The sequence below is a fragment of the Dipodomys spectabilis genome, unplaced genomic scaffold, assembly GCF_019054845.1.
Source record: "Dipodomys spectabilis isolate Male_0828 unplaced genomic scaffold, ASM1905484v1 ptg000597l, whole genome shotgun sequence".
Taxonomy (NCBI): Eukaryota; Metazoa; Chordata; class Mammalia; order Rodentia; family Heteromyidae; genus Dipodomys; species Dipodomys spectabilis.
The window spans coordinates 76,854-103,373 of NW_024871274.1; the positions used below are offsets into that span (position 1 = coordinate 76,854).

At 37.8% G+C, this 26,520-nt stretch overlaps 1 protein-coding gene across 2 annotated transcripts in view; it reads right to left on the reverse strand.

Moving 5' to 3' along the window:
• Naa35 (N-alpha-acetyltransferase 35, NatC auxiliary subunit) overlaps nt 1-26,520 on the reverse strand; it is a 69,515-nt gene that overhangs the window by 28,799 nt on the left and 14,196 nt on the right. For both annotated transcript variants that reach the window (XM_042671077.1, XM_042671078.1), the window contains 9 exons: nt 23,944-23,977; nt 22,333-22,447; nt 20,337-20,411; nt 17,092-17,259; nt 6,012-6,078; nt 5,567-5,610; nt 4,964-5,014; nt 3,771-3,854; nt 2,435-2,549 (listed from right to left, as the gene is read on the reverse strand). In XM_042671077.1, the coding sequence (XP_042527011.1) occupies nt 2,435-2,549; nt 3,771-3,854; nt 4,964-5,014; nt 5,567-5,610; nt 6,012-6,078; nt 17,092-17,259; nt 20,337-20,411; nt 22,333-22,447; nt 23,944-23,977 (753 nt within the window). The remainder of the gene's footprint in view (nt 1-2,434; nt 2,550-3,770; nt 3,855-4,963; nt 5,015-5,566; nt 5,611-6,011; nt 6,079-17,091; nt 17,260-20,336; nt 20,412-22,332; nt 22,448-23,943; nt 23,978-26,520) is intronic.

Consider the following 26,520-nt stretch of genomic DNA (forward strand, 5'->3'; position numbering starts at 1 on the left):
GGGGGGTGGGGGGCAGCAGTGGGGCCTGAACTCTGGGCCTGGGCACTGTCCCTCAGCTCTTCAGCTCAAGGGTAGCCCTCTACCACTTGATCCACAGCGCCACTTCCGGCCTTTTTTCTTTTTGCTTATGTGGTGCTGAGGAATTGAACCCAGGGCCTCAGGCATGCAAGGCAAGCCCTCTACCACTGAGCCACCTTCCCAGCCCCTTATCTAGGTTTTTAATCTACCTACTTAACTTTTTTCTTTTAATTGCTAGGAAATAATTGAAAGTAAACTAGGCTTAAAAGTCTTCAAAAAGCCAGGCGCTGATGGCTCATGCCTATAATCCTAGCTACTCAAGAGGCTGAGATCTGAGGATCGCAGTTCAAAGCCAGCCCGGCAGGAAAGTCCATGAAACTCTTATCTCCAATAAACCACCAGAAAACCGGAAGTGGCACTGTAGCTCAAGTAGTAGAGCGCTAGCCTTGAGCTGAAGAGCTGAGTGAGGGACAGCGCTCAGGCCCAGAGTTCAAGGCCCACGACTGACAAAAAAAAAAAAAAAAAAGTCTTAGAAAAATAATAAGATTCTCTAAATTTATAATTTCACTTGTTTAGGAATAAACAAGTTACCTTAGGAATAAGGTAACTTTTTATCTGAAGTTTATTCAAGTTAATTTTACAAAACCAATTTTTCTGAGGCTTATCAGTATACAAGCAGAAAAATATATGCACAGGGAAATTTTTAAGACTGTGTTGAACCACAACAAACTATAAGATATAGCTATTAATGAGCCTTTGAAAATTATTCTCTTCAGATAATCAGTGGGGCTGACTGCAGACACAGAAAAGGGCAGCCAACTAGGACTCTGCAGCTGTCAGATTTGAGGGCCCAACTTCTAAATCTGCAAGTACATTTTCCTTCCTTGATTCTCCACATTATTGGAATTGGTGGGAGGGAGTCAGGTGAACAGTCCAACAGTCCAAGTAGAGAGGCAAGGTCCTTTCTCTGCTGCCTCCAGGAACCTGAGTTAGGAACCTGGATCTGCCCTCTTAGCTCTGGAAGCTTAGGCTGCCTGAAAAGCAGAACAGAGACTGCCTGCCTGCTCTTTGGCTGCATAAAGGTGATGCTGGCAGCCAGGCACACTACAGAAGGCCTCAGCACTGGGAAATGATTGATTCCTTCTCTCCTCCCCAGGTTTGTGACCCATTTATTTATTTATTTATTTATTTATTTATTTATTTATTATCTATTTATTTGCCAGTCCTGGGGTTTGAACTCAGAGCCTTGGCATTGTCCCTGAGCTTCTTTTGCTCAAGGCTAGCACGCTACCACTTGAGCCACAATGCCAGTTTTTTCTGTTTATGTGGTACTGAAGAATCAAACCTAAGGTTTCACGCACGCCAGGCAAGCGCTCTACTTCTAAGCTACACTCCCAGGCCTCTCATCCTTTTCTTAATGGATGTTTTTAATTAGTATGCTAACATTTTACATCCCCAACTTTAATTTTCTGAATAATTATTTCTAGTAACCCTGAAATTCTCTTCCCATGTCAGATATGTGACTGATCTTGCCTTTGCCTCATAATAAAATGTAAATAAAGGCTGCTGAGAACTTAAGAAAAAAAAAAGAAATATCAAAATCTGTAAAATGTGGCATACTTCTGCAATGCAAATTTAATATCCTTTGACATAAACCAACAAATTATTATGCTGTAGTCACAGTAGTTTTCATAAAAGTAGCCTGTACTAGATTACAAAGTGAGAGTTGTGATTTTTATCTCCCTCTTTAACATAAACTGCAGGCTGCAAGACATACAATCCTTTCTTTTCTTTTTAAATGTTCCATGGTTATAAAATACCAACTTGTCATTCAACCTCATAAAGATTTTTTCCCCCTCTGGGGGAAAAAAAGAAATGCTCACGAATAATACAAATGCTGTACAATTACTAGAGAATACTGATTTCCTAACCCATATTACCTATAGATTGGTCCGCTACCTAACTCTTGGAAGAGAAGGACTCAAAATCATGTGGGAAGTCAAACACAAAAATAATTACAATGCAATGTTATGACAGAGCCACATATAAGTTCAATAAGAACAGAAAAGCAATGTCTAGGCCTAATTAGTAGAGTCAGGATTGAATGTAATTTAGGTAATTTCTCAAAGGAATAGGAAGGTGAGATGATTCAAAAAGAAATTATTGCTAACATCAAAACATGAATACAAGACAAGAGTATATACATACATTCCAAATAAGATATAGAATATGGCCAAGTTTTAGAATCCTACTTTCTACCAAGAACGAATTTACAAAGTTGTTCCAAATAAACTTAACAAAGAGGTTCTAAAAACATTCCAGGGTTCAGAGTAACTGAGGTTAGGTAAAATTTCATAACAAACCTAATAATTTAGAGTGAGGAACAAAAAAGGAATGGAACAAAATGGACAATTACCTCCTTTTGTAGTGTCATTCTGGGCTTGGATGCCATGATGTAATGAATTATGAATGGCAGACAGAAGATCTGCTGCTTGAACCATCAATTTCTGAGCTTCTGTAACAGCACTGGTCTAGCAAAAAAATCACCATAAACATTTTTACATATTCTTCAGTGAAAGATACATTAAATAGGAAAATCCTATAAACAGTAATGAAATTAAATGCTTACTGCAATGATACTGGTTTTCACAAATTATTCACCTAATGTAGGATGCCCAGATCCTAATAAAATAAAAAAGCTTTATCTCAAATCTATGTCTTACAGGATTGAAAAAACAAACAAACAAACAGGATCCAGCCAAATGCAGGTGATCCATTCCTATAATTCTAGCTACTCAGGAGCTGGGATCATGGTTTCCAGCCAACCTGGGCAGGAAAGTCCATGAAATCCTTATCTACAATTAACTACCTCCCCCTCCTACCCACCCCCCAAAAAAGCTGCAGTGGAGCTTTAGCTCAGATGGTAGAGCACTAGCCTTGAACAAAGAAGCTCAGGAACAGCACCCAGGCCCTGAGTTCAAGTGACAGGTCTAAGCCCCAGGAGGAGCACCAAAAAACCAAAACCAAAACAAACAAAAAATAGGATCACAGCTACTCACAGCTACCTGAGCAAAGTTAGCAGAAGATCCTATTTGAAAAAGAGGGGCAAGAACAGAGAAGGGGCTCACGCTATAAAGTGCTTTTTCTAGCAAGCAGTAGGCTCTGAGTTCAATCTCTGGTATTACCAAGAAAGAAAAAAAGAAAAAAAAAAAATTCTGGCTTATTGTACTAGTGTTACTTTTTAAAATAAAAGCCAGAGATGCAACCAAGGGAAAATTTGCCACAAAACTAAGTCATTGGGGTGGAAGAGTCAAGAAAAGAAAAGACAGACATGTAGAAGTTAGAAATGCCTGGTTTTCCACATATAAACTATTGACTTATATTAATGCAAACATAACAAAAGAAATACATTCACCATCTAGAGCTTGTTTTTTGTTCTATGCAAACCAACATTTACCTAAAGGGAAAAAAACCTATATAAAATTCTCATTTTTTACTTTCTTCCTTACAATACGAAATGTAACAAGCCACAAAGTGATTTATATCAACAACAGACACACTATATTACGTGTTAGAATGTAAAATTCAAGTGACCTCCAAAGCATATCATTAGAGTTACTCCAGCATAAATATTCCAAATGTTGGGTAATATATACTTGGAGGAATACTTTATTAGAAAAGTCTCAGAAGTGCTTCAATACAAAGTTCCAACCAAAAATCACTGACAGATAAATTATAGTAAATGTTCTTACCTCTTTCTTAGTAAATGCTATAAGCACTGTTAGTAACACCCGAGTAAATTTCACTCTGCTGAAGACAGCTAAACATTGCTGGTGCTAAAAAAAAAAAAAGCAAGAGAGAATTAAAAGCTAAAACAGGCAAAGCCTGTCAAAGTCATCTCATTTTAAAATATTTTATTTTCTAAATCTCAATGTTAATGACTTACAACAGAATACTCCTTCAATGAGATTTTTAAATGACTGAAAAATGAGTTAAAGAAAATATAATAAAACAAAGCCTATTCTTTTGAAACAAAAATGTTGCTATGTCGGGGCTGGGAAGGTGGCTCAGTGGTAGAGCGCTTGCCTTGCATGCATGAGGCCCTGGGTTCCATTCCCCAGCACCACATAAGCAAAAAGAAAAAAAGCCAGAAGTGGCGCTGTGGCTCAAGTGGTAGAGCACTAGCCTTGAGTTGAAGAGCTGAAGGACAGCGCCCAGGCCCAGAGTTCAAGCCCCAGGACCGGACCCCTCCCCCCAAAAAAACAAAAAACTGTTGCTATATCCTATGAGGTTGACTTTTTTCTCCAAAGTCAAACATTACATTTTCATATCAAAAGAGGATTTAATTAGCAATTCTAAAAGGATTGCTTAAAAAATTCTATAAGCACAATAAAAAAGTTAGGATCTCCATAAACAGGTTTTTATTTTATTTTTTTTTGTTGGTTATAGGACTTGAACTGGGAGCCTGGGCACTATCCCTGAGTTTTTGCTCAAGGCAAGCCCTCTAACACTTAGAGTCACAGCTATACTTCCTGTTTTCTGGTGGTTAATTGAAGATAAAGTCTCACAGACTTTCCTGCTTGGGCTGGCTTTGAACTGTGATCCACGGATCTGTCTCCTGAGTAGCTAGGATTACAGGCATGAGCCACCAGCACCTGGCAAGGAAGTTCTTGAGATTTACCAAGTTTCAAGTCATCATCTGTAAAGAATAATTTTTTCATGCCTACCTCAAAGAAATACTGAAGAATTCTAAAATCATGTATTTGAAAGAGCTGTATTATTATTCTATAAAAAGACATACAAGGGAAATAAAATCCCTTGCAATGTCCAAGTTGTAAGAAATACCTTAAAAAGGGCTTCCATAAATTATAACGCAGTTCATAAAACTACAACACTAAGAGGTAGACTTCTCAGATATTATCTACCAGAAAATAAGTTCAATTACTTCTAGTTCAACTTCTGGATCTCTTTCTTCTCCTTGGCGACTTCGAGTACTCTAAAATTTAAAAAAAGGTATATTAAAACAAATATAATTCAAAGAAGGATTAGATTATAAACATACAAGGAAGGAAGCACTAATTTATTGAGTATACACAAAATTCTATTAGGAAAAATAATTGGGAGGGGAAAAAATGGTGTGTGCACTTTGTTCCTCAAAGTGGCAGAGCACTAACTTTGGGCACAAAAGCTCTGAGAAAGCACCCAAGCCCCAAGAGTTAATGCACAAGGACTGACACAACTTAGGGACAGAAAAACAAAACACAAAGACATTAATTTAACACAAATTCCTTTGATAGTCCTCAAAGTCACCATAAAAAAGACAGTTCATAGAAAAGAAACAAATGTCTCTACTTGGACAAAAGGTCCAAGGCATTACCACAAGATAATCTGGCAGCAGATGTGGGTTCTAATCCTCAGTATGTACATACATTACCGTAAGTAAGCTTCACTTAAGTTCTCTGAGTTATCTATATTAGTTATTTGTAAGTGAAATTAATTTGACATTTAGAAGCATACTAAACCCTAAACCAAAGATAGAGAAACAAACCTTTACTCTTCTTTGCATATCATCCTCCACATCTTTTAGCATGCCTACAACAATGAGAAACAGTAAGTTTACAAAAGAAGCAAACCAAAAGTTAGAACTGAGACAGGTGCTGGTGGCTCACACCTTTGATGCTAGACTTAGGTGGTTGAGATCTGAGGATTGCAATTTGAAACCAGCTAGGATAAGAAAGTCTGTAGAGACTCTGATCTCCAATTAACTACCCAAAAAAGGGGGTAAATGAAGCTGTAGCTCAAGTGGTAGCATTCTAGCACTAAGCAACAAAGCTCAAGGAAAGCAGCAAAGCCCTGAGTTCAAGCCCAAGGACAGGCCCATGCACACACGCACATGTACACACACACACACCAAGCTAACACACATGCATGTACACACACACACACACACACACCCCAAGCTAAAACTGAATTATCACTATAAATAGTCCTACCTGTAACTCGAAGATCTGTCACATTGTTAGCCATTTTAAATCCATACGTCATTGACTGAAAATCTTCCTATACAAAATAGGAATTTTTAGTCAATTGTACCAAAATCTGTATATTTCTTACAAAATTGTTAGGTAATAGGAAAGCAGACATGGAAGGCATTTAAAGTATCTAAACATTGCTATCATACCTCCAAGCTTTTCTTATAGGAATACACTTAAAACACCATATCATAATGCTGTCTCTGCCCTGTCAGCTGCTTTAGGTAATTTAACTATATCTACATTTAATTGGTTGAGCTGAAAAAAGGTTAATGTTTATGAAACATATTACAGAACAGTTACTTCACACAAAATATTCTCATTTACAGGTGAAGAGTTTGATGATAAGAGTTGTAAGAATTACATAACATTTCTTTAAAAAACTATTAAATTACTACTTACACCATTAGGCTACAAAAGTTAAGCCTTTGCAAATATACTTATGCAAAGTGGTGGCAAAACCACTTTTTATAGCCTGACCACATAAAGAAAAAAAAAATGATCCATACCTGGATCCCAGACATAAAAACATTTCTTAAATTATTTCACTAATGAGTCACAACCAAGCTATGGGATTTGCTGAATTCACTTTCAAGAAAATAAATATCATTTGGCTGATTTAACAAGCTATAAACTCTATTAAAGGCATTTTTCTGCCATGTTATAATTTCTATAAAAATGTAGACCAAAACCTACTATAATGTAATAAGTAATTAGAGTAGTCAGACCTATAATAACAAAATTTCTGGACTGTAACAAAAAAAAAGTGAGCATCAAATTCATGTCATATACCAAATTTTACAGACAAAGGAAATGAATGAAATAGCCCAACATGTCCATGTGCCTGTTCTCACAGAATTCAGTGTTACTGTATGAATCATATGCCTAGTCTTTGAAAGATCTCAAATTGTTACAAAGCTATAAGCTTTTCCTTTAGGTAAAGTTCATACCTTATCTCTACTTGAATCTCAGAAAGGATACTCAAATTTTATATATCTGAAAAGAACCCTTGTTGTCCACTTTCTAGGAGTAGGCCTCCATTCCTTAATTCCCTACATCTCCTAACACATCCATTAGAAAATGCTGTATGTACATTTGTTCATGTACATTCATGTACTTTCACATTCAACCTAACCACTTTTCAGTTTTTCTTAGTTATTTCTATGTCACCACCATTTCTTATTCTTGTAATTTCTGTACCTCTGCACAAGTCCTCTACCTTCCCACCTGTCCTGACTTCATTTATTCAGCTACGATGTACAAGTATTGTTTCAAAATAAGTCGGATTGTACCATTTGCTCATTCAAAATGCTTTCAATTTAAATAGTAACTATAGCGTCTAAGGCACTGAATCCTGTAGTTTCAGGGTCCATCTCCAGCTTCACTGCCTCTTTACTCACATTCCTTGTACTCTACTCTGATCTCATCCTAAAATAATATTCTTTTAAAATGTACAAGGTACGAGGCGCCAGATGCTGAAGTTCATGCCTGTAATCCACTCGAAGGATTGACATTGAAGGATTGTGGTTTGAATGCAGTGAAAGCAAAAAAGTCAATGAGACTCAGACTCCAAAATAACCAGCAAAAAGCAGGACTAGAGATGTGGCTCAAATGATAGGTAAAGCACTACTGAGCAAGCACAAGGCCTGCGTTTAGATCTCAATACCTGCAAAACAAAACAATAAAATACACAGAATTTGGTATACACTATGTAGAAAATAAACTATGCAACTTAAAGCAGGGTGAGGAAGAGGTGATGTTGTCCAACAAAGAAATGTACATATTACCTGACATGAATGGTACCTACTCTGTACAACATCTTAATACAATAAAGTTATATTTTTAAAAATACAGATATTATCACATATACTGTATGTAATCTGCATTTTGCACATATATGTGCATGCAAAAAGCAAGTTGTCCTCTTCGGTATACTCTATTTTCTCTTCAGATCATATAAATCTAACATCTTTTACTAAGTACTGGCTACAAAATTCACTGGAAAGTAGGGAAATTGAAGAATGCACACTTCATTTAAAGAAAGTCATCCCTATGTAAACATATAATGGCCATGAGGGAATAGAGAGCCACTAAGGTTTCCCGAGTTTTGTGGGGGTTTTTTTCTGTTGTAGGGCTTGAACTCAGGGCCTGGGCGCTGTCCCTGAGCCTCTTTTGTGCTCAAGGCTAGCGCACTACCACTTGAGCCACAGTGTGACTCTGGTTTTTGAGTGGCTTATTGGAGATAAGAGTCTCATGGAGACTTTTCTACCCAGGCTGGACAGCCTCCTGAGTAGCTAGGATTATAGGTGTGAACCACCTGCCCAGAGGTTTCCCAATTTTTTAGGAGAAAAATCTACATTTTTCTTCCTAACTTTCTAAAATATTTTTTTAAATAAAAACTATCTCTCCCCCATGATATAACCCCTGCTTTCACTGTATTTGATGTTGGTATAATTTGTGGAGGGGAAAGGAAAAAACAAATCATTTAAATAGAGATACAGATGGACCCACTGCAATGAGATGGCAGGGGGGGTGGGGAGGGGGGGAGATGGGGGAATGGGAAGGGATAAGAAAGGGAAACAAAGGAGGAGGCAACAATGCTTGATAAAAAATGTACTCATTATCTTGCCCATGTAACTCCTCTGTATGGTATTTCCACAATAAAAAAAAATTAAAAAATAAAAACTATGCAGAGCTAAAATAAAAGAAATGCTGTGAAGTTCTATTTGTGAAGAATCTAAGAGACTATCACAGGTTCTGGATAACAAGCCTCAGAAAAAAGAATTTAATCTAAGTCACTGATGAACTGAGAGCAGAGGAGGCATATAAACACACTGCTGCAAATAAAGGATCATTCTAGAAGCTTTATGGGAATAAGAAAAAAGTTAGCAGTGAATACAGACAAACAAGGTCCTGATTGTATCAAACAATCCATTCAGGATTTCACAGTGATGTGGATATTTTATGTGAGAGAATGGAAGGGGGATAAGAATTTACTGAAATCAGGATATATTTAAGTGACAGAGTTGAATATGAATGTAAGGTAAACTAGAAGATCAAGCACAGGTTTTCAGTTCCAGCAAGTTACAAAAGATATTACCATTTTGGAAGAAACTGGCTTGGGTAAAAGTGAACAACTTTGGTTATACTAGCATTTGCAATTTGTCTGATTAACAAGTGAAGATTTCAATCAAGAATGTCTTTGCTTGAGTCTAGAAGCCTGTGAATGAAACAGCATTACAGATGTATATTTGAACTTCAACAATGCAGTTGATACTAAAAAGCTTTGAAATTAGTCAGGAAATGTGGTAGCTCATGTCTGCAATCCTAACTACTCAAAAGGCAGACATTAGGAGGATCTTGGTTACAGGCCAGCCTGGGGAAAAAAAATCCATGAGAACCTATTGCCAATAAAAGTTGCAACTGGTGGCATATGCCTATCATCTCAGCTGTGCAGAAAATGTAAATAGGAGTACTGAGATCCAGGACAGTAGGAGCAAAAACATAGGACCCTATTTGAGAAAACCAAACAAACAAAACCAACCAACGTCTAGTTGACAGCATGGCTCCAGTGGTAGAATGACTGCCTAGCAAGTATGAGACCCTGAGTTCAAACTCCAGTATAACCAAAAATTAAATGCCACAGAACTAGAGGAAATTGACCTAGGAAGGATACATAGAAAAAACCTCACCTGAATTAGACTATGAGGTGGAAAAAATTCTGTTCAGACCAAGAGTTCAAGCCCCACAACAGACAAAAAAAAAATCTTTTAAAACAATTAGATGATTGGGCTGGGAAGGTGGCTCAGTGGTAGCGCGCTTGCCTTGCATGCATGAGGCCCTGGGTTCGATTCTTCAGCACCACATAAGCAGAAAAAGCCAGAAGTGGTGCGGTGGCTCAAGTGGTAGAGTGCTAGCCTTGAGCTGAGGGACAGAGCCCAGGCCCAGAGTTCAGGTCCACAACCGACAAAAAAAGAAAACAATTAGATGATTAAATAATGACTAAGAATGCATTACTGAGGGGAAGACGATGGCGGCGAAACAATAGGGAATTGCCCACTCCTCTCTAACCAGAGACACTTTTCCGCAAAATATCAACAACAACCAATAGATGAACAAGCACAGAACCACAGGAACTAAAAAGAACTCCTAGCTTGTACACATAAGGATGAAAAGTTGCCAAGATTCGTCGCCCATTCCCCCATCCAGCACCGGCCTGGCTGCAGCCAAGGAGTCCAGGACCGACAGTGGAGCACAGCGCTCCGACGCAGCTCCCACGGCGCTGGATCCAGACGGCACACAAAGGGGCCCAGAGAACCTCCAGCTCCGTGGCTGACCCGGACTCCAGGACTATCGGCAGAGAAACCGGGCCCCTTTTAAAACAATACAAAAACAATTTTATGGGCCATAGGCGGCCACCCCTTCCGAAGTGCACGGCCAACCGGAATCCCAAGCTAGTCTCTCCACACACAGCACACAGGTCCAGAAGAGCATCAACTCCTCTCCCGAAGCCGCGGAGCGTGGGGCCACACCTGCACAAGCCACCAGCCGAACACTGGCACCTGAAGGGTGTGGGCCACTCCACGGCCAGAGTGCAAACAGGGTCCCACACACCCGTGGGAGCCCGCCCTTACCAAAGCATGCCCATCAGGAAGACCTGAAGCTAGTCTCCTCAGACCCCACTGAAGAATGGACCGAGCTCCTTTCAGCTAACCTGGCGCCGGGTGCGCAAAGGTGCTTGCTGGGCCGGGGACCCAGTGTAGGTTAGTTCACCCAATGCGAGCTAGCCCAGGCTAAGCGAAGGCTACTACCTGTAAAGTGCGAACAGGCTACAGTCGGGCCACAGCCCTGACAATCCCTGAATCCAAATGCATAAATCACAAGGAAAGATTACAAGATTCATAAACAATCAAGAAAACAAATCAAATCCAAAGCCAACAACAATCCAGAGAAGGACCCCACTGAGAGTGAAGAATGGATGGTGGGCAAAAGCATTAAAGAACTGATGGCAGAATTGGCCATTAAAATAAAAGAGGAGATGCAAAAACAAATGCAAGAGCACCAAGAACAAATAACAAAGAAAATCCAGGACGCCCAAAAAGAAATGGAGGTAAAAATGGACATGCTATGCATGTCATTAAAAAATGGCATTAATTCTATGAGAATTGATCTCAGAAGTATAAAAAGTACAATGTCTGCATGTAAACTACAGTGGAAGCCATAGGTAATAGAATAAGTGAAATGAATATAGAATATCAGGGGTAGAGGATCAAACAGAGGAGGTAGAGCATAGAAATGTGGCTTAGTGGTAGAGTGCTTCCCTAGCATGCATGAGGCCATGAGTTCGATTCCTGGTATCACATTAACATAAAAAAAAGAAAGAAAGAAAATTTTAAAAAATCAACAGGGGAACTAAAACAAAGAGTCAAAGGTATGAAAAAAATACTCAGAACCTACCAAAGGGAAATCCAAGAAATGGCAGACTCCACCAAGAAATCTACACATAACTGGGATCAATGAGGGCAAAGAATAGTAAAGGGATGGAAAACATATTGAGTAAAAAAGTAAAAGAAAACTTCCCCAATCTTAAAAGAAAAAAAAAAAATCTCACAGATCTAACAGAAGAATATAGAACACCTAATAGACAGGATCCAAGAAGAAACACATCTAGACACATCATACTAAAAACATTAGACTTGAATAGAAAGGAATTGATTGTAAATGCTATAAAATCAAAGAAGGAGCTATATTACAAAGAAAATCGGAATCACTATAGATCTCTCCACACAAACCTTCAACACAGGGAGAGCCTGGAATGGAATAATCCAAGCCCTGAAGATCAACAACTGCCAACCAAAACTGGTATACCCAGAGAAGCTATCATTTACATTTCAGGGTGAAACCAAAACTTTTCATGACAAAAATTAGAGGAATTAATGAACACTAAACTAGCATTACATAGAACATTAAAGGGAGAAACACAATCTGAAGAAAACAATCAAAGTCAAGGACAAATATCCGGAAAAAAAATCACTAGAAGCTTAATTTAGTAAGCACAGGAAAAGGAAAGAAACAAAAATACAATAAATCAAGAAAATGGCAGGAAACATATCACATCTCTAATAACCCTAAATATAAACAATCCAAAAACAGGATCCATCCATTTGTCTCCAAGAGATCCATGACACAGTAAAAGATAAAAACAAACTCCGAGTGAAGGGATTAAAAAAAAGATCTTCCATGCAAATGCACTTTGAAAGAAGGTAGGAATAGACATTTTAATATCTGATAAAATAGACTTCTCAATAAAATCAGAACAAAAAGACAAGGAAGGTCATTGCATATTAATAAAGAGAAAAATCTAAGAAGAGGAAATCAGTGGCCAATATCTATGCACCAATGGAGCACCTAAATATGTTAAACAAATACTTGCAGAACAAGATAGACTCAAACACAATAATGGTGAGAAATTTTTAATACCCTGCTCTCACCAAAGGACAGGTCAAACAAACAAAAGATAAGCAAAGAAGCCTCTATAACCCAAATGGTCTTGCCAGACAGAATTCCACCCAACAAGGAACCAATTCACATTATTCCTAGCAGCCCATGGAACATTCTCCAAAATAGGTAGTTAAAGTACTCACAAAGAACGTAAGCAAATACAAAAGGATTGGCATAATTCCTTGCATCCTATTTGACCACAATTAAATCAACTAGTTCTCAACAACAAAATATATTGCAGAAATCACTCAAATACATGAAGGCTGAATAACATCTAGGTCAGAGAAGAAATTAAAAAGTTCTTACAATTCAATGAAAATGAAAACACATCAGAACGGAACCTCTGGGATACAGCAAAAGCAGTGCTGAGGGGAAAGTTCATAGCCCTAAGTGCACACATAAAATAGAAACAGCTCAAGTAAATAACCTCATGATGCAATTAAAACTGCTAGGAAAACTAGAAAAAAACAAATCTCAAAAAGCAGAAGTGTGACTCAAGTGGAAGAGTACTACCCCAAGGGGGAAAAAAAAAAGTCAACAGCTCCACAAAGGCCTCAATTCAAGCCCCAAGACCAGCACGAAATTTAAAAAATGAAAGAATGAGGGCTGGGAAGGTGGCTCAATGGTAGAGTGCTTGCCCTGCATGCATGTGGCCCTGGGTTTGCTTCCCCATCACCATATAAGCAAAAAAAGCCAGAAGTGGTGCTGTAGCTCAAGTAGTAGAGTACTTACTAAGCCTTGAGCTGAAGAGCTAAGGGACAGCACCCAGGCCGAGTTCAGGCTCCATGACTGACCCCCCCCCCCAAAAAAAAAAAAATGAATGCTGACATTGCCCCAACAAACAATATACTTTTTTTTTTCTTTTTTGCCAGTCCTGGGGCTTGCTCAGGGCCTGGGCACTGTCCCTGAGCTTCTTTTGTTCAAAGCTAACGCATTCTACCACTATAAGCCACAGTGTCACTTCTGGCTCTTTCTATGTATGTGGTTCTAAGGAATCAACCCAGGACTTCATGCATGCTAGGCAAACACTCTACCACTAAGCACATTCCCAGCCCTAAAACAATATACTCTTTTTGTTTGTTTTGGTTGGTCGTGAGGCTTGAACTCTGGGCCTGGGTGCTGTCTCTGCACTCTTCAGCTCAAGGCGAGTGCTCTACTGCTTGAGCCACAGCTCCACTTTCAATTTTATACTGGTTTATTGGAGATAAGAGTCTCATGGACTTTCCTGCCCCAGCTGGCTTTGAACTGTGATCCTCAGATCTTAGCCTCCTGAGTAGCTAGGATTACAAGCATGAGACACGGGCGCCCAGCAATAATATACTCTTAATACAATATATAACCCCTGTGTACATCAACTTTATAATAACAAAAATAACTGCACAGCTTTAACAATTTTTTTTACTTGATGGAACATTTTTATGATAGGAATTAAATATCTTTAATTGAAAACCTTTTGTACAACTGCTTAAGGATAATAACAAAGAAAAATTAAGAATAAAAAAATGGATTCATTACTTAATAATTATTAGATTTCTTAAGGATTTTTACAAGGAAAATTAATATTGTATTTATTTTGTTTTGTTTATTTTGTCGATCATGGGACTTGAATGCGGGGCCTGGAGCGGTCCCTGAACTTTTTTGCTCAAGGCTACCTCTCTACCACTTCTGAGCCACAGATCCACTTTCAGTTTTCTAGTGATTAACTGGCGATAACAGTTTCATACGTTCCTGACTGGGCTGGCCTCAAACCAAGATCCTCAGATCTCAGCCTCCTGGGAAACTAGGATTACAGATGTGAGCTACCAGCAACCAACTGTTTTCTAATTTTTTTTTTATTTTTTTGATCAGTCATGGAGTTTGAAACTATGGTCTGAAGACTGTCTGTCCCTCAGCTCTTCAGCTCAAGGCTAGTGCTCTACCACTTGAGCCACAGAGCCACTTCCAGTTTTCTAAGTGGCTTATTGGAGATAAGAGTCTCACAAACTTTCCTGCCCCGGCTTGCTGTGAACCTCAATCCTTAGAGCTCAGCCTCCTGAGTAGCTAGGATTACAGACATGAGCCACCAGCGCCAGGATTCTGTTTTCTAATTTTTAAATGAATCAAGAACAATCAGCAAAATTCAATGCATAGAAAAAAAACTTTACATCGAGAGGGCAAACCTTTGGTATAGTGCTTTCCACTTTTCTGCTTATGAAGTTAGCTATAATATGTCCTGCTTTTCAATTTCTTTTTTTTAGAGGGGAGTAGTAACTTTAGTTTCAATTCAGGGCTTCACACTTGCTAGGCAAATACTGTACCACTTGCAATCCACTCCCAGCCTTTCTTCGCTTTAATTATTTTTCAGATAAGATCTCTAGTTTTTGGCCACAGCCAGTTTTAGACAAAGATGCTCCTAAGTACATATGCCTCCCTTGTAAGCTGGAGTACAGGAATGCAGCATCACACTCAGCTAATTTACTGAGATGCGGGCCAACTATCTTTTGTTTTGCCCAAGGAATGCAGCATCACACTGAACTAATTTACTGAAATGCAGGCCAACCTATCATGATTTTTGCCCAAGGTAGCCTTAAACCATCTCTACCTCCTAAGTAGCTGGACTTCTTTATCTTTCAAGAAATAGCTCCTTGCCGGGCGCCAGTGGCTCACACCTGATCGCAGCTCAAAGCCAGCTTGGGGAGGGAAGTCTGTGAGACTCTTATCTCCAATAAACTATCAAAAAACCAGAAGTGGCACTGTGGCTCAAGTGGTAGAGCACTTGCCTTGAACTGAAGAGCTGAGGGACAGAGCTCAGGCCCAGAGTTCAAGCACCATGACTGAAAGAAAAAAAAAAGAAGTATCTCCTCATACAGTCATTATGTTTAATAAACTATCTATAATTTACTTAACCTCTAACACCAATGACGGCATTGTTCACCATTACAATCTCTTGATTAACATATGTAGGCACAAAGTTTCCACATTTGTCATATATATGTATATACCTATATATGTTGTAAAATTCTTCCCCAAACAGCTGTATCTATGCATTTCTACAAGCAAAAACAGTAAAGTGCCAATGTACTGTATCTTTGCTAAGATTAAATACTGTCGGGGCTGGGAAGGTGGCTCAGTGGTAGAGCGCTTGCCTTGCATGCATGAGGCCCTGGGTTCGATTCCTTAGCACCACATAAGCAAAAAGCAAATAAGCCAGAAGTGGTGATGTGGCTCAAGTGAGAGAGCACTAGCCTTGAGCTGAAGAGCTGAGGGACAGCGCGCAGGCCCAGAGTTCAGGCCCCACTACCGGACCAAAAAAAAAAAAAAAAAGATTAAATACTGTCAGTTTAAAAAGTTATATATATTTATTTTTTTAGTTGGCTGTGGGGCTTGAACTCTAGGCCTGGGCGCTGTCCCTCAGCTCTTCAACTCAAGGCTAGCGCTCTACCACTTGAGCCACAGCGTCACTTCCGGCTTTCTGGTAGTTTATTGGAGATAAGAGTCTCACAGATGGCAGGCTAGGAAGGTGGCTCAGTGGTAGAGTGCTTGCCTCGCATGCATAAGGCCCTGGGTTCGACTCCTTAGTACCACATAAGCAGAAAAAGCTGGAAGTGGCACTGTGGATCAAATGGTAGAGCACCAGCATTGAGATGAAGAGCTCAAGGATAGAACCCAGGCCCTACGACTAACAGAAAAAATAAAAAAATTAAAATTAAAAAAAAAAAAAGTCACACAGACCTTCCTGGCTGTGCTGGCTTAGAACCACAATCCTCAGATCTCAGCCTCCTGAGTAGCTAGGATTACAGGCACGAGCCACTGGCGCCCGGCTTAAAAAGGTTTTATAGATAAAATATGAACTACATTTTTATGTCCTAGATTATTTACAGCAAAATAAATTTTCTCACACTAATATACACAATATATACACAATATCCAAATATAATTTAGTTTCATTTATTTGCAAGTGTAACAATACAGAACCTGAATAGAACTAGATACTTTCAGCCAGTATTTTTTTGAGACTGGCCCTTTTGCTTTAGCCTCCCAGCAGCCAGGACTCACAGGCACATGCCACACCAGCAATGTAGCTCCCACTGATCTTGAACTTTGATCCTCCTCCCTCAGCTCAATAGATACAATGCCACCATACCTGGCAATTGCATAATTCTGAAGACCTGACCTTAGGGTTGGAAGCATGCCTCAAGAGGTAGAGCACGAGTTCAGGCCCCGTGACTGAACCCAAAACAAAAAACAAAACAAAACAACAACATCAAAAAATCACTTCCAATTCAAGGTAGAGCGCTAGCCTTGAGCTGAAGAGCTGAGGGACAGTGCCCAGGCCCAGAGTTCAGGCCCCGTGACTGAACCCAAAACAAAAAACAAAACAAAACAACAAGAGGTAGAGCACCTGTTTACCAGTTTAAAGCCCTTAGCACCAGAAAAACAAAAAAGCAAAAACTGGATGATATTGTATTCAAAAATATAGATATCACAAAATGAGTGAGTACATCACAATGAAAAAGGTAGTCAACAAATTTCAAGAATTCCTTTATTAACATAATCTTACCTCTTCAAAAACCGCAGCTTTATTAACTTTTTCCCTTGCAATGTCACAGATTTTCAAGATTCCCAGAGCAAAAGCTTTCATGGCAGGATCTTCTATAAAATCTGGATTATGGATATAAAGGCACGTAAACACTGTCTGTGCCAAGGAATGGCCTTCTAACCATGTTATCTAGAAAGAAACAAAAGAACACATTTAAGGGAATACAGAGTGTAAAGTCTATAGTGATCCAGAGGTCAAAAGCCAGAGTGCCACAGACCCAAATAAATATGAGATTAATCACAAGATTTAAAAGATAAAGGAAAGGACAGGAAGGACTAGAGTTATAATTAATTCACTTTCACTAAGTTTTTCAAGAATATCCCTATCTAAAATGCTTAGATCTAGAAATGCCTCTGGTTTCAGAGTTTTTTGGATTTGGAGTATTGTACAGACTTTACAGAGTATCCCTAACCTGAAATCCAATATGCCTTAAAAAAATAAAAAAATTTTTTGGATGCTGAATCATGTTGGATTTTCAGATTACAGATACTCAAACTATACTATAAATGATTAGCTGTAATATGAAAAGCATTCCATATTTAGTAATTCATTATGCAAAATTACTTGCAAATTGTCTCCTTATGTAGTATTGGAAAGAATCAATTCTACTATGTAATTAATAAAGATCCATACACTGAGGAATTCACAAGTTTAGAACTAATGATGTTCTTTGCCTCTAGCTTTTATGCTCCAATACCAACTGCCAATTGAACCAACAGCATCAAATCTTAGATTATTCCAATATTAGAAAATGGTTTTCCTGTTTCCTAATTCTATACTTCCACAGGAATCTTTCTATAACACAACGACAGGTTCAAGAGAAGAGTGAAAACTGAGAATGCCAACAATAGTCAATTTAAGAAAGAGGTAACAGCTTAAACTAAGCAAAAGGAAAGAAATGTACCTATCACCTTTTGGAAGAAATACTTGTATTGTCCAAGTTTGTAGAGTTCAGAAGCTTTATAGACCATGATAATGACAATTCACCTTGTGAAGGTTAAACTGTTTGTGACTTTAGCTAAGTATCACTATCCTACAATATTGTGAAGTTTATGTAATCACTTAATCTCAATAAAGAAATTTTTTAAAAAAGAAACTACTATACCAGAAATGGAGGGACAAATGATGAACAAATGCAACAGAGATATACACATAAACACTATGTTGAAAATGAATTATATAACTTGTGGGTGAGGATAGGAAGGAAAAACTGGGAGAGAGTAAAGGAAAAGGCAATAAGCTCTAACTCCCCAGTGGACATAACCCTTATAGTAACAATGAAAAAAGAGAAACTACTATATCCAAAGTATCATATTAGGAAGGTTTGTAATTTTTTTCTAATTTTTTCCCTAACCCTTTGAGGAAGGTAATTTTCCTCTTTTGTATACAAAGGAACAGAGTTTAAATAATTTGCCAAAGTTGACACTATTACATTTTACAAGAAAATCCAAGAAATCTACAATGGATCTAGATAGCTGCTACTGTATTTTAAAAAAAGAAAAAGAAAAAGAAAATGGATGAGAAAAAAACTGTTGTAAGGTGTATAATTGGAATAACTTATACAGAAGACTTTCTAAATTAAAAACCATATATCTATTAAAGCCCAAACTCAAGAGTCGCATAGAACTTTGTATTCTACAATTTTAGCAAAATTCCTATACTGTTTAACTTGCCTTCCTTTTCAAAAAATAACACATTCCTCTCAAATGGCTACCTGTAAGACTTCAGTGACAAGCAGCTATTCATGATTCCCCAAATAGTGAAATACTGTTACTCCTCTGGTAATATATCCACCATTAGCTTCAGTACCACACATCAAGATCACTTCCTCACTCTCCTAACCCAGACATAATAATTATTCTCTCCTCTCTAACCTCCACATCATAATAAAACCATTTACACATTGGCAAACTGTTTCTCAGCTTATTGCCTTCTCCTTTACCTCAACTGACTACAAATATACAAAGCTAAAAGATAATAAAGATAGGGGCTGGGAAGGTGGCTTAGTGGTAGAATACTTGCCTTGCAAGCCTGAGGCCCTGGGTTCTATTCCTTAGCACCGCATCAGCAGAAAACGCCAAAAGTGGCACTGTGGCTCAAGTGGTAGAGCGCTAGCCTTAAACTGAAGAGCTGAGGGACAGCACCCAGGCCCAGAGTTCAGGCCCCACGATCAACAAAAAAAGTAATAATAATAAAGATATTTTTGAGGGCTAGTTGGGCACTGATGGCTCTGGTCTGTAATCCTACTAACTCGGAGCTGAGATATCTGAGGATTGTGGTTTGAAGCCAGCCTGGGCAGAAAAGTCTTCGTGAGACTCTTATCTCCAACTAACCACTCAAAAACTGGAAGTAGTGCTATGGCTCAAGTGGTAGAGCACTAAACCTGAGCACAAAGAGGCTAAAGGACAGTGCAAAGGCACTGAATTCTAGTCCCACAACCAACCTAAAAAAATGTTATCTTTGAGGGGAAAAAAAGACATCTTTAGAGAGCAAAAGAGCAGTTATTAGGATTATGGATGTCCTTAACAAAGCAATCTAGTGTAAGAAAACACAGAAAACACAGGTGACTAACAAATGTAAGACCACATAAAACTATGTATGTAAAACAACTAAAGTTATACTTGGAATACAGTTGGCAATAAATATTTGCTGACAAAATAAAAATCTACATGCTTCTAAGGACAAGGATTGAAAGTTAATATTTTTAAAAAGAATGGCCAGAAAGAAGAAAGCAGTATAAATAAGAATGCTTCTACAATTAAACATTGACTACAGAATATATATATCCAGTATATATATAACATTAAAATATTTTTTTCACGGTAGACAATTCACCACTTTACCACATTTACTCTATATTAGAAAAAAGAAAATCTCCCAAAGCCAATCTAAACCTCCCTTTGTTTGAATTATCTTGTGGAACCTTCTAATTACATTTCTCTAGGTAACTTGAGAAAAATAATGCTATATTATCTTCAAAGAAACAAAAAATGCTCTTTCACCCAGAAAGTAAAAAAATGTCAAAGCACCCAGATAGAATAAAATGCTGCTTCTAATGGTCTAAGTTAGCTTGTCACTCATTATGTCCATTTTACTAGGCCCTGTATCACATACATTTCATATTCAACATTAGTGTTCACAGTTTTAAAACTAAATATTCAGTTAAATCACAGATTCATAATCCCCAGTTCAATGTTAATTCTTACCAAACAGCAAAAACATGTATCCATTATCCCTATCAATTCAGGCAAGGTGAGGTCTTTGATTTTAATGGTGCCATCCTAAAAAAGGGAATGGAGGAATGACATGTAAGTATACATTTTTTGGGGGGGGTCCGGTCGTGGGGCTTGAACTCTGGGCCTGGGTGCTGTCCCTCAGCTCTTCAGTTAAAGGCTAGTGCTCTACCACTTGAGCCACAGCACCACTTCCGGCTTTTTTCTTTTTGCTTATATGGTGCTGAGGAATCGAACCCAGTGCCTCAGGCATGCAAGGCAAGCGCTCTCACTGAGCCACCTTCCCAGCCCCAGTATGCATTTTTTAAAATGCTTGGTCACTACATATAGTAGCATTTTATAGCTCAAAAGTTAAATATAATTTAAAGGCAAAAAACACTAGTTATCTTCTGATGAAACTAAACTAAGACTTCAAGTTAACTTTACTCTTAAAACAATATAGTTTAAAAAGATTTTTACTTAACAAATAATACTTTTAGAAACAGAACTTCTTAAGCAGATCTTCAATAAAGGAAATTCTTAAGACAATATCATTTATTAAATTTTCTTAATTGACAAAAGCACAGTTCAAATACATTTTGTTTTTTGTTTAGGACAATTTCTAACTATGTCACTGAGGCTTGCTTGGAATACTTTATATAGGCCAGGCTGCCCTCAACTTTTGAGATCTTCCTGTCTCTACCCCTGGAATGCTAGGATTGCATGCATGTGTCACTATCCAACACAAGTTATTTTTAAGCACTAATGTGGATCATTTTGATGACCTGAAACTCGTTACAAAGAAAAAAAAGTTTAAGAACTTGCCTGAAGTTGTAAACAATGCTACTTGTAAGTTGAGCATTTGCTCAACTACTCTTTTATAAAGTATGCAACACAAAATTCTGGCAACTGCTTATGAATTTCTAACTCAACTGTCACTTACGAAATAAATTTAAAATCTGTAACATTTTGCTTGACATAGTAATTTATATAGTGTAATCTCTAAAACAAATATGCTGGTATCTGAATGTATACTCAAACACCAAAAAACTAACTTTAAAAATATAAATGCATGCTGGGAACTAGTGGTTCATGCCTATAATCCTAGCTACTCAGGGGGCTGAAATCTGAGGCTCATGGTTCAAAGCTAACCCGAGTTGCAAAATCTGTGAGTCTCTTATATCCAATTAAGCACCAAAAAGCCAAAAGTAGAGCTGTGGCTCAAGTGGTAGTCAGAAAGATCAGAATAAGTGCCCAGGCTCTGAGGAAAAGCCCCAGGACTTGTACCAAAATAAAAACAAACAACAACAACAACAAAAGCCCACAAATTTAGAAAAATAAAATAAAAATCTCAAATAATTACTACATTACAATTTAAAGATTGTGACCAATTCTTTTTTTTGTTTTGGTTTTTTTTTTTTTTTGTCGGTCGTGGGGCCTGAACTCTGGGGCTGGGCACTGTCCCTCAGCTATTCAGCTCAAGGCCAGCACTCTACCACTTGAGCTGCAGCACCACTTCCAGCTTTTTCTGCTTATGTGGTGCTGAGGAATCGAACCCAGGGCCTTGTGCATGCAAGGCAAGCACTCTATCACTGAGCCACCTTCCCAGCACTAATTCTTGTTATATATTTTAAATGCCTTTAAAAACGAGTAAGCATACTGTTTGACTTTTTTTTTTTTTTTTTTCAGTCAGTCATGGGCTTCAACTCTGGGCGGCCTGGGCGCTGTCCCTCAGCTCTTCAGCTCAAGGCTAGCACTCTACCATTTGAGCCACAGCACCACTTCCGGTTTTCTAGAGGTTTATTGGAGATAAGCGTTTCATGACTTTTCCTGCCCCGGCTGGCTTTGAACCAAGATCCTCAGATCTCTGCCTCCTGAGTAGCTAGGATTACAGGCGTGAGCCACTGGCACCCAGCTTTGACTTCATTATTATATAATTTAATATGTACAGTTATTTTTTTAAGCACACAAAAAATAAAATAGTGATTACCTTGATAGCTTGTTCAAAATTGAGAACTTTTCGATTTACTTGGTTTCCTATCATGCCAGCATCCATTTTGGGATCCATCATTTCAATAGCAGACATGGCTTCAAAAAGACCAAATCTGCAAATAGCCCACAAGTTGCTTTTGAAACCAAATTCCCACAATGGTATAAGAATTATTACAGCACTTTTTAGAACCACAGTATTCTGCAGAAAAATAAAGATACCTACTCATCACACTAAATAATTTCTCTAAAAAGCAACAGAAAGACATCAAGAAAAGTGTAAAGAAATACAATTTCCTACAGTTCTTCTAATCTCCCACTGCTTCCATTTAAGATACTTTGACAACATAATCAATTGACAGCTTTATTAAAGACATTCTCATCTATAAATTGGATGAATGTTAGCCAAAACAAATATTTTTCAAAGAACATCCTAAACCCAAATAGAAAATATACAAGAAAATTTTACGTGCCAATCAATGTAAATTAAATACAGTTCACGCTCAATTTTCTTTAAAAAGTATGTATGATAAAGATAGACTAACAGCAGATTCATCAATAAATACTGTTGAGAATGGCAGTCATCTGGAGGAATTTTTTTTGTCAGTCCTAGTGACTGAATTATGGGCCCAGATGCTGTCCCAGAGCTTTTTTATTCAAGGCTACCAATCTATAACTTGAGCCACAGCTCCACTTCTAGCTTTTTGGTGGTTAACTGGAGTGATGAGTGTCAACAAGCTTTCTTGCCTGAGCTGGATTTGAACTGGGGTCCTCAGATCACAGCTTCCTGAGTAGCTAGGACTGATTACAGGCATGAGCCACCAGTGCCAGTCTGAAGTTTGATTCACACAATTTGAAAAAAAAATAAACTTTAAGTTCTACACTTAAACAAAGAACAACTCTTCAGACATTCACACAGCTTTAGGAAAATATTAACTGCAATTGCGAAAATAAATTATCAAAGTAAATCAACAACATCAAAACCTCTCCTAGGACTATCTTAGAAATCAAGAGCTATGGTCCAACCGACAGCTATTAAAAAAGGAACTCCTGCAATCTGTTTTAAAAGCCCTTTGGATGGTTCTAATACTACTAAAGATTAAAAACTGAACTTTAGGTATCCCCTTAACAAACAATGCCCAATTTTACCCACTTAATTTCACATTTTCACCTTGCCCACAAAATTTCACATTTCTATTGAAAACTAGTGGCATAGTAGTATGGATACCAAGATTACCTATGGACATAAAAATATAATTAAACTTTTTACATTTTTTTTTTTTATTTTGCTCTCTCAGGGATTCTCTATTTCCACATAAGCAGTCACCTGAAATCTGGTCATCAAACAAGTTTTGACTGAACAAACCTTTGCTTCAAGAAATTCCACATTCAGAACATATGACCTCAAGGAAAACATTTTAAGTCGAAGTTTTACCATCCATGACCTTTCACATTATAACTGAGGGTCAGCTGTCCAAAGTTAACTGTATGTTTAAATTTTATTTTCATTGCTTTACAATGTAAATTTACCTAGCCTTCAAGAAACACTATTCTACAATACAAAAAAAAAAATCATTGAAATATCACACTACTTCAAAGAACACATACTTACAGTTTATCATGAAGCAGTTCTCCCAACTTTAGCTCTAAAAGAAACAGAAAAATCCTTTGAAGAGATAGACAAATATTTTTCAACTTTTTTTTTTTTTTTTTTTTGTGGTCCTGGGGCTTGAACTCCGCCTGAGTCCTATCTCTTAGCTTCTTTTGTTCAAAGTTAGTGCTCTACCACTTACAAAACTCCACTTCAGGCTTTTTGGAGGGAATTTATTGGAGAGAGTCTCACAGATTTTCCCGCCTGGTCTTTGAGCCTCAATCCTAAGATCTCAGCCTCCTGAGTAGCTAGGATTAAAGGTGTGAGCCACTGGCACCTAGCTTTAACTTCCAATTCTAAGAAATTATTAGGAAAATACAGTAAGCATTAAACAAATGATTTTGCATACTTCAAAATTCATTCTTTGAAATAGTTTAATATACTCAATTGTTAATAGAAATACTTTTTATACAGTGAGTACCTAAATACTCAGGATATTATAAATCAAAGTGGTTTTGAGAAAATAAATGAAATCTTCTGTGTGTGCTAGTACTGGGGCTTGAGGGACCGGGGCACTCTCCCTTAACTTTTTCACTCAAGGTTGGCACCACTTGAGCCATACCTGCACTATTGGCTTTTTGTTATTAATTAATTCGTTAAGAGGCTCTGGGATTTGTCTGCCTAGACTGGCTTCCAACTTACATAGATCCTGAGACCTTGGCCTCTTGAGTAGCTAGGATGACAGACAAGAGCCACCAGCATCAACACTATCAATTTGAGAATAAGTGACCCTTCATTAGCCATAATATTTCAATCAACATTAAAATTAACCTCAAGTTGTTTTTGAAATCAACTTACCACAAAGGTATTAAGTATTATTATAGTACTTTTTATCCCTAGGAAACAGGGATCTTTTTAAAATCACTAATATATTTCCCTTTGTAAGCTTTCACACAAAAGCAATGTTTACTTCTTAAAACTGTCTTTAAACACTGATCTTTATAATCTGAACTCTCTTTGTTCCAGAAGCAGGGTCAAAAGCACCTTTAGATTTTATTTATTTAAACAGTATACAAAACACCATTAACCAAAACATTGTTATTCACTGAGGATGTAGCTCTATGGCAGAACACTTGCCTAGCATGCATGAAGCCCTGGGTTCCATCCCCAGCAATGTTGAAAAACAAAAAACTTATGAACAGTGTTCATTCCCTATAAAACAACTGACTTCTAACACCATGGCTATATTTCAGAATCAACTGGGGCAACTTCCCAAATTCCAATATCAAGCTGCGTTCCCAGCCAATTAAATCTAGTAGAAGGACCTTAAGGGTGGTCTTAAAAAGCACAATAGGAGTTCACAATGTGTAGGTATAAGATGGGAATAAATGCTACAACAAACTTAAATATTGATGACCCTATTCTGTAGAAGGTAGAAAGCAGTAAGTTAAACAATATACCATTTTAAGAAATCACGATATCAAAACAAATAAACAAGCATATGCTACATGATAAATTATACAAGACACTAGGCATCCACACAAAGTGAGAGGGTATTTTTAGGTGATCATATAAAAAACAGTTTTTATTGAAATGAGCTCTAGGAAATGAAAGAAAAAAATTACATGCCTAAGCACAATAAATTGTAACAAAACATCCATACTAATAATATACTCACACACACACACACACACACACACACACACACACGAATACTTAAAAAGCTAGTGGTTCTCAAAGAATGATCTGGGAACCTGGAATCTGTGGGTTTATATTTACTTTTGTAACAAGACCAAATGTTCTTTGCCTTTCTCACTGTGTTGACATTTATACTGAGAATGAAAAGCAGAGATGGAAAAGGGGGAGATAAAAAAAAACCCTTGGGGCTGGGAAGGTGGCTCAGTGGTAGAGTGCTTGCCTTGCATGCATGAGGCCCTAGGTTCGATTCCTCAGCACCACATAAGCAGAAAAAAAAAGCCAGAAGTGGCACTGTGGTTCAAGTGGTAGAGTGCTAGCCTTGAGCTGAAGAGCTGAGGGACAGCGCCCAGGCCCAGAGTTCAGGCCCCACGACTGGACCCAAAAAACAAAAAAACAAAAAACCCAGCAATTTTGGACAAAACAACTTCAGTACATATCAAAGCAGCAGTCCAAAGCTAAACCAACAGTACATCCCTCAATCCTACACACTTGCACTTAAAATAGACAAATGCTTCTTTAATCTCACTTAAGAATATCTTTGATAACCACTTTTCATTAGGGAAATAAAAACCAAAACTCCAATAACCTAACCTCACACCCATTAAGATACCTACTACAAATAGAAAAAAATAAAGCACAATTACATGTGAGAATGTGGAGAAAAAGACACCCTGTGGGATTGTAAAATGGCACAACCACTGTAGAAAACAATGAGGTTCCTCAAAATACTAACATCAGAATTATCATAGGATCCAGCAATACAACTTCTAAGCATATACTCAGAAGACAAAGTGGACATGTGAAGAGTTAATGAGATAGTTATACAATACAGTATATTCATAAGCAGCATTATTCACATCAGCTAAAACACTGAAGCCACCTAAAAGGCCTATTAATAGA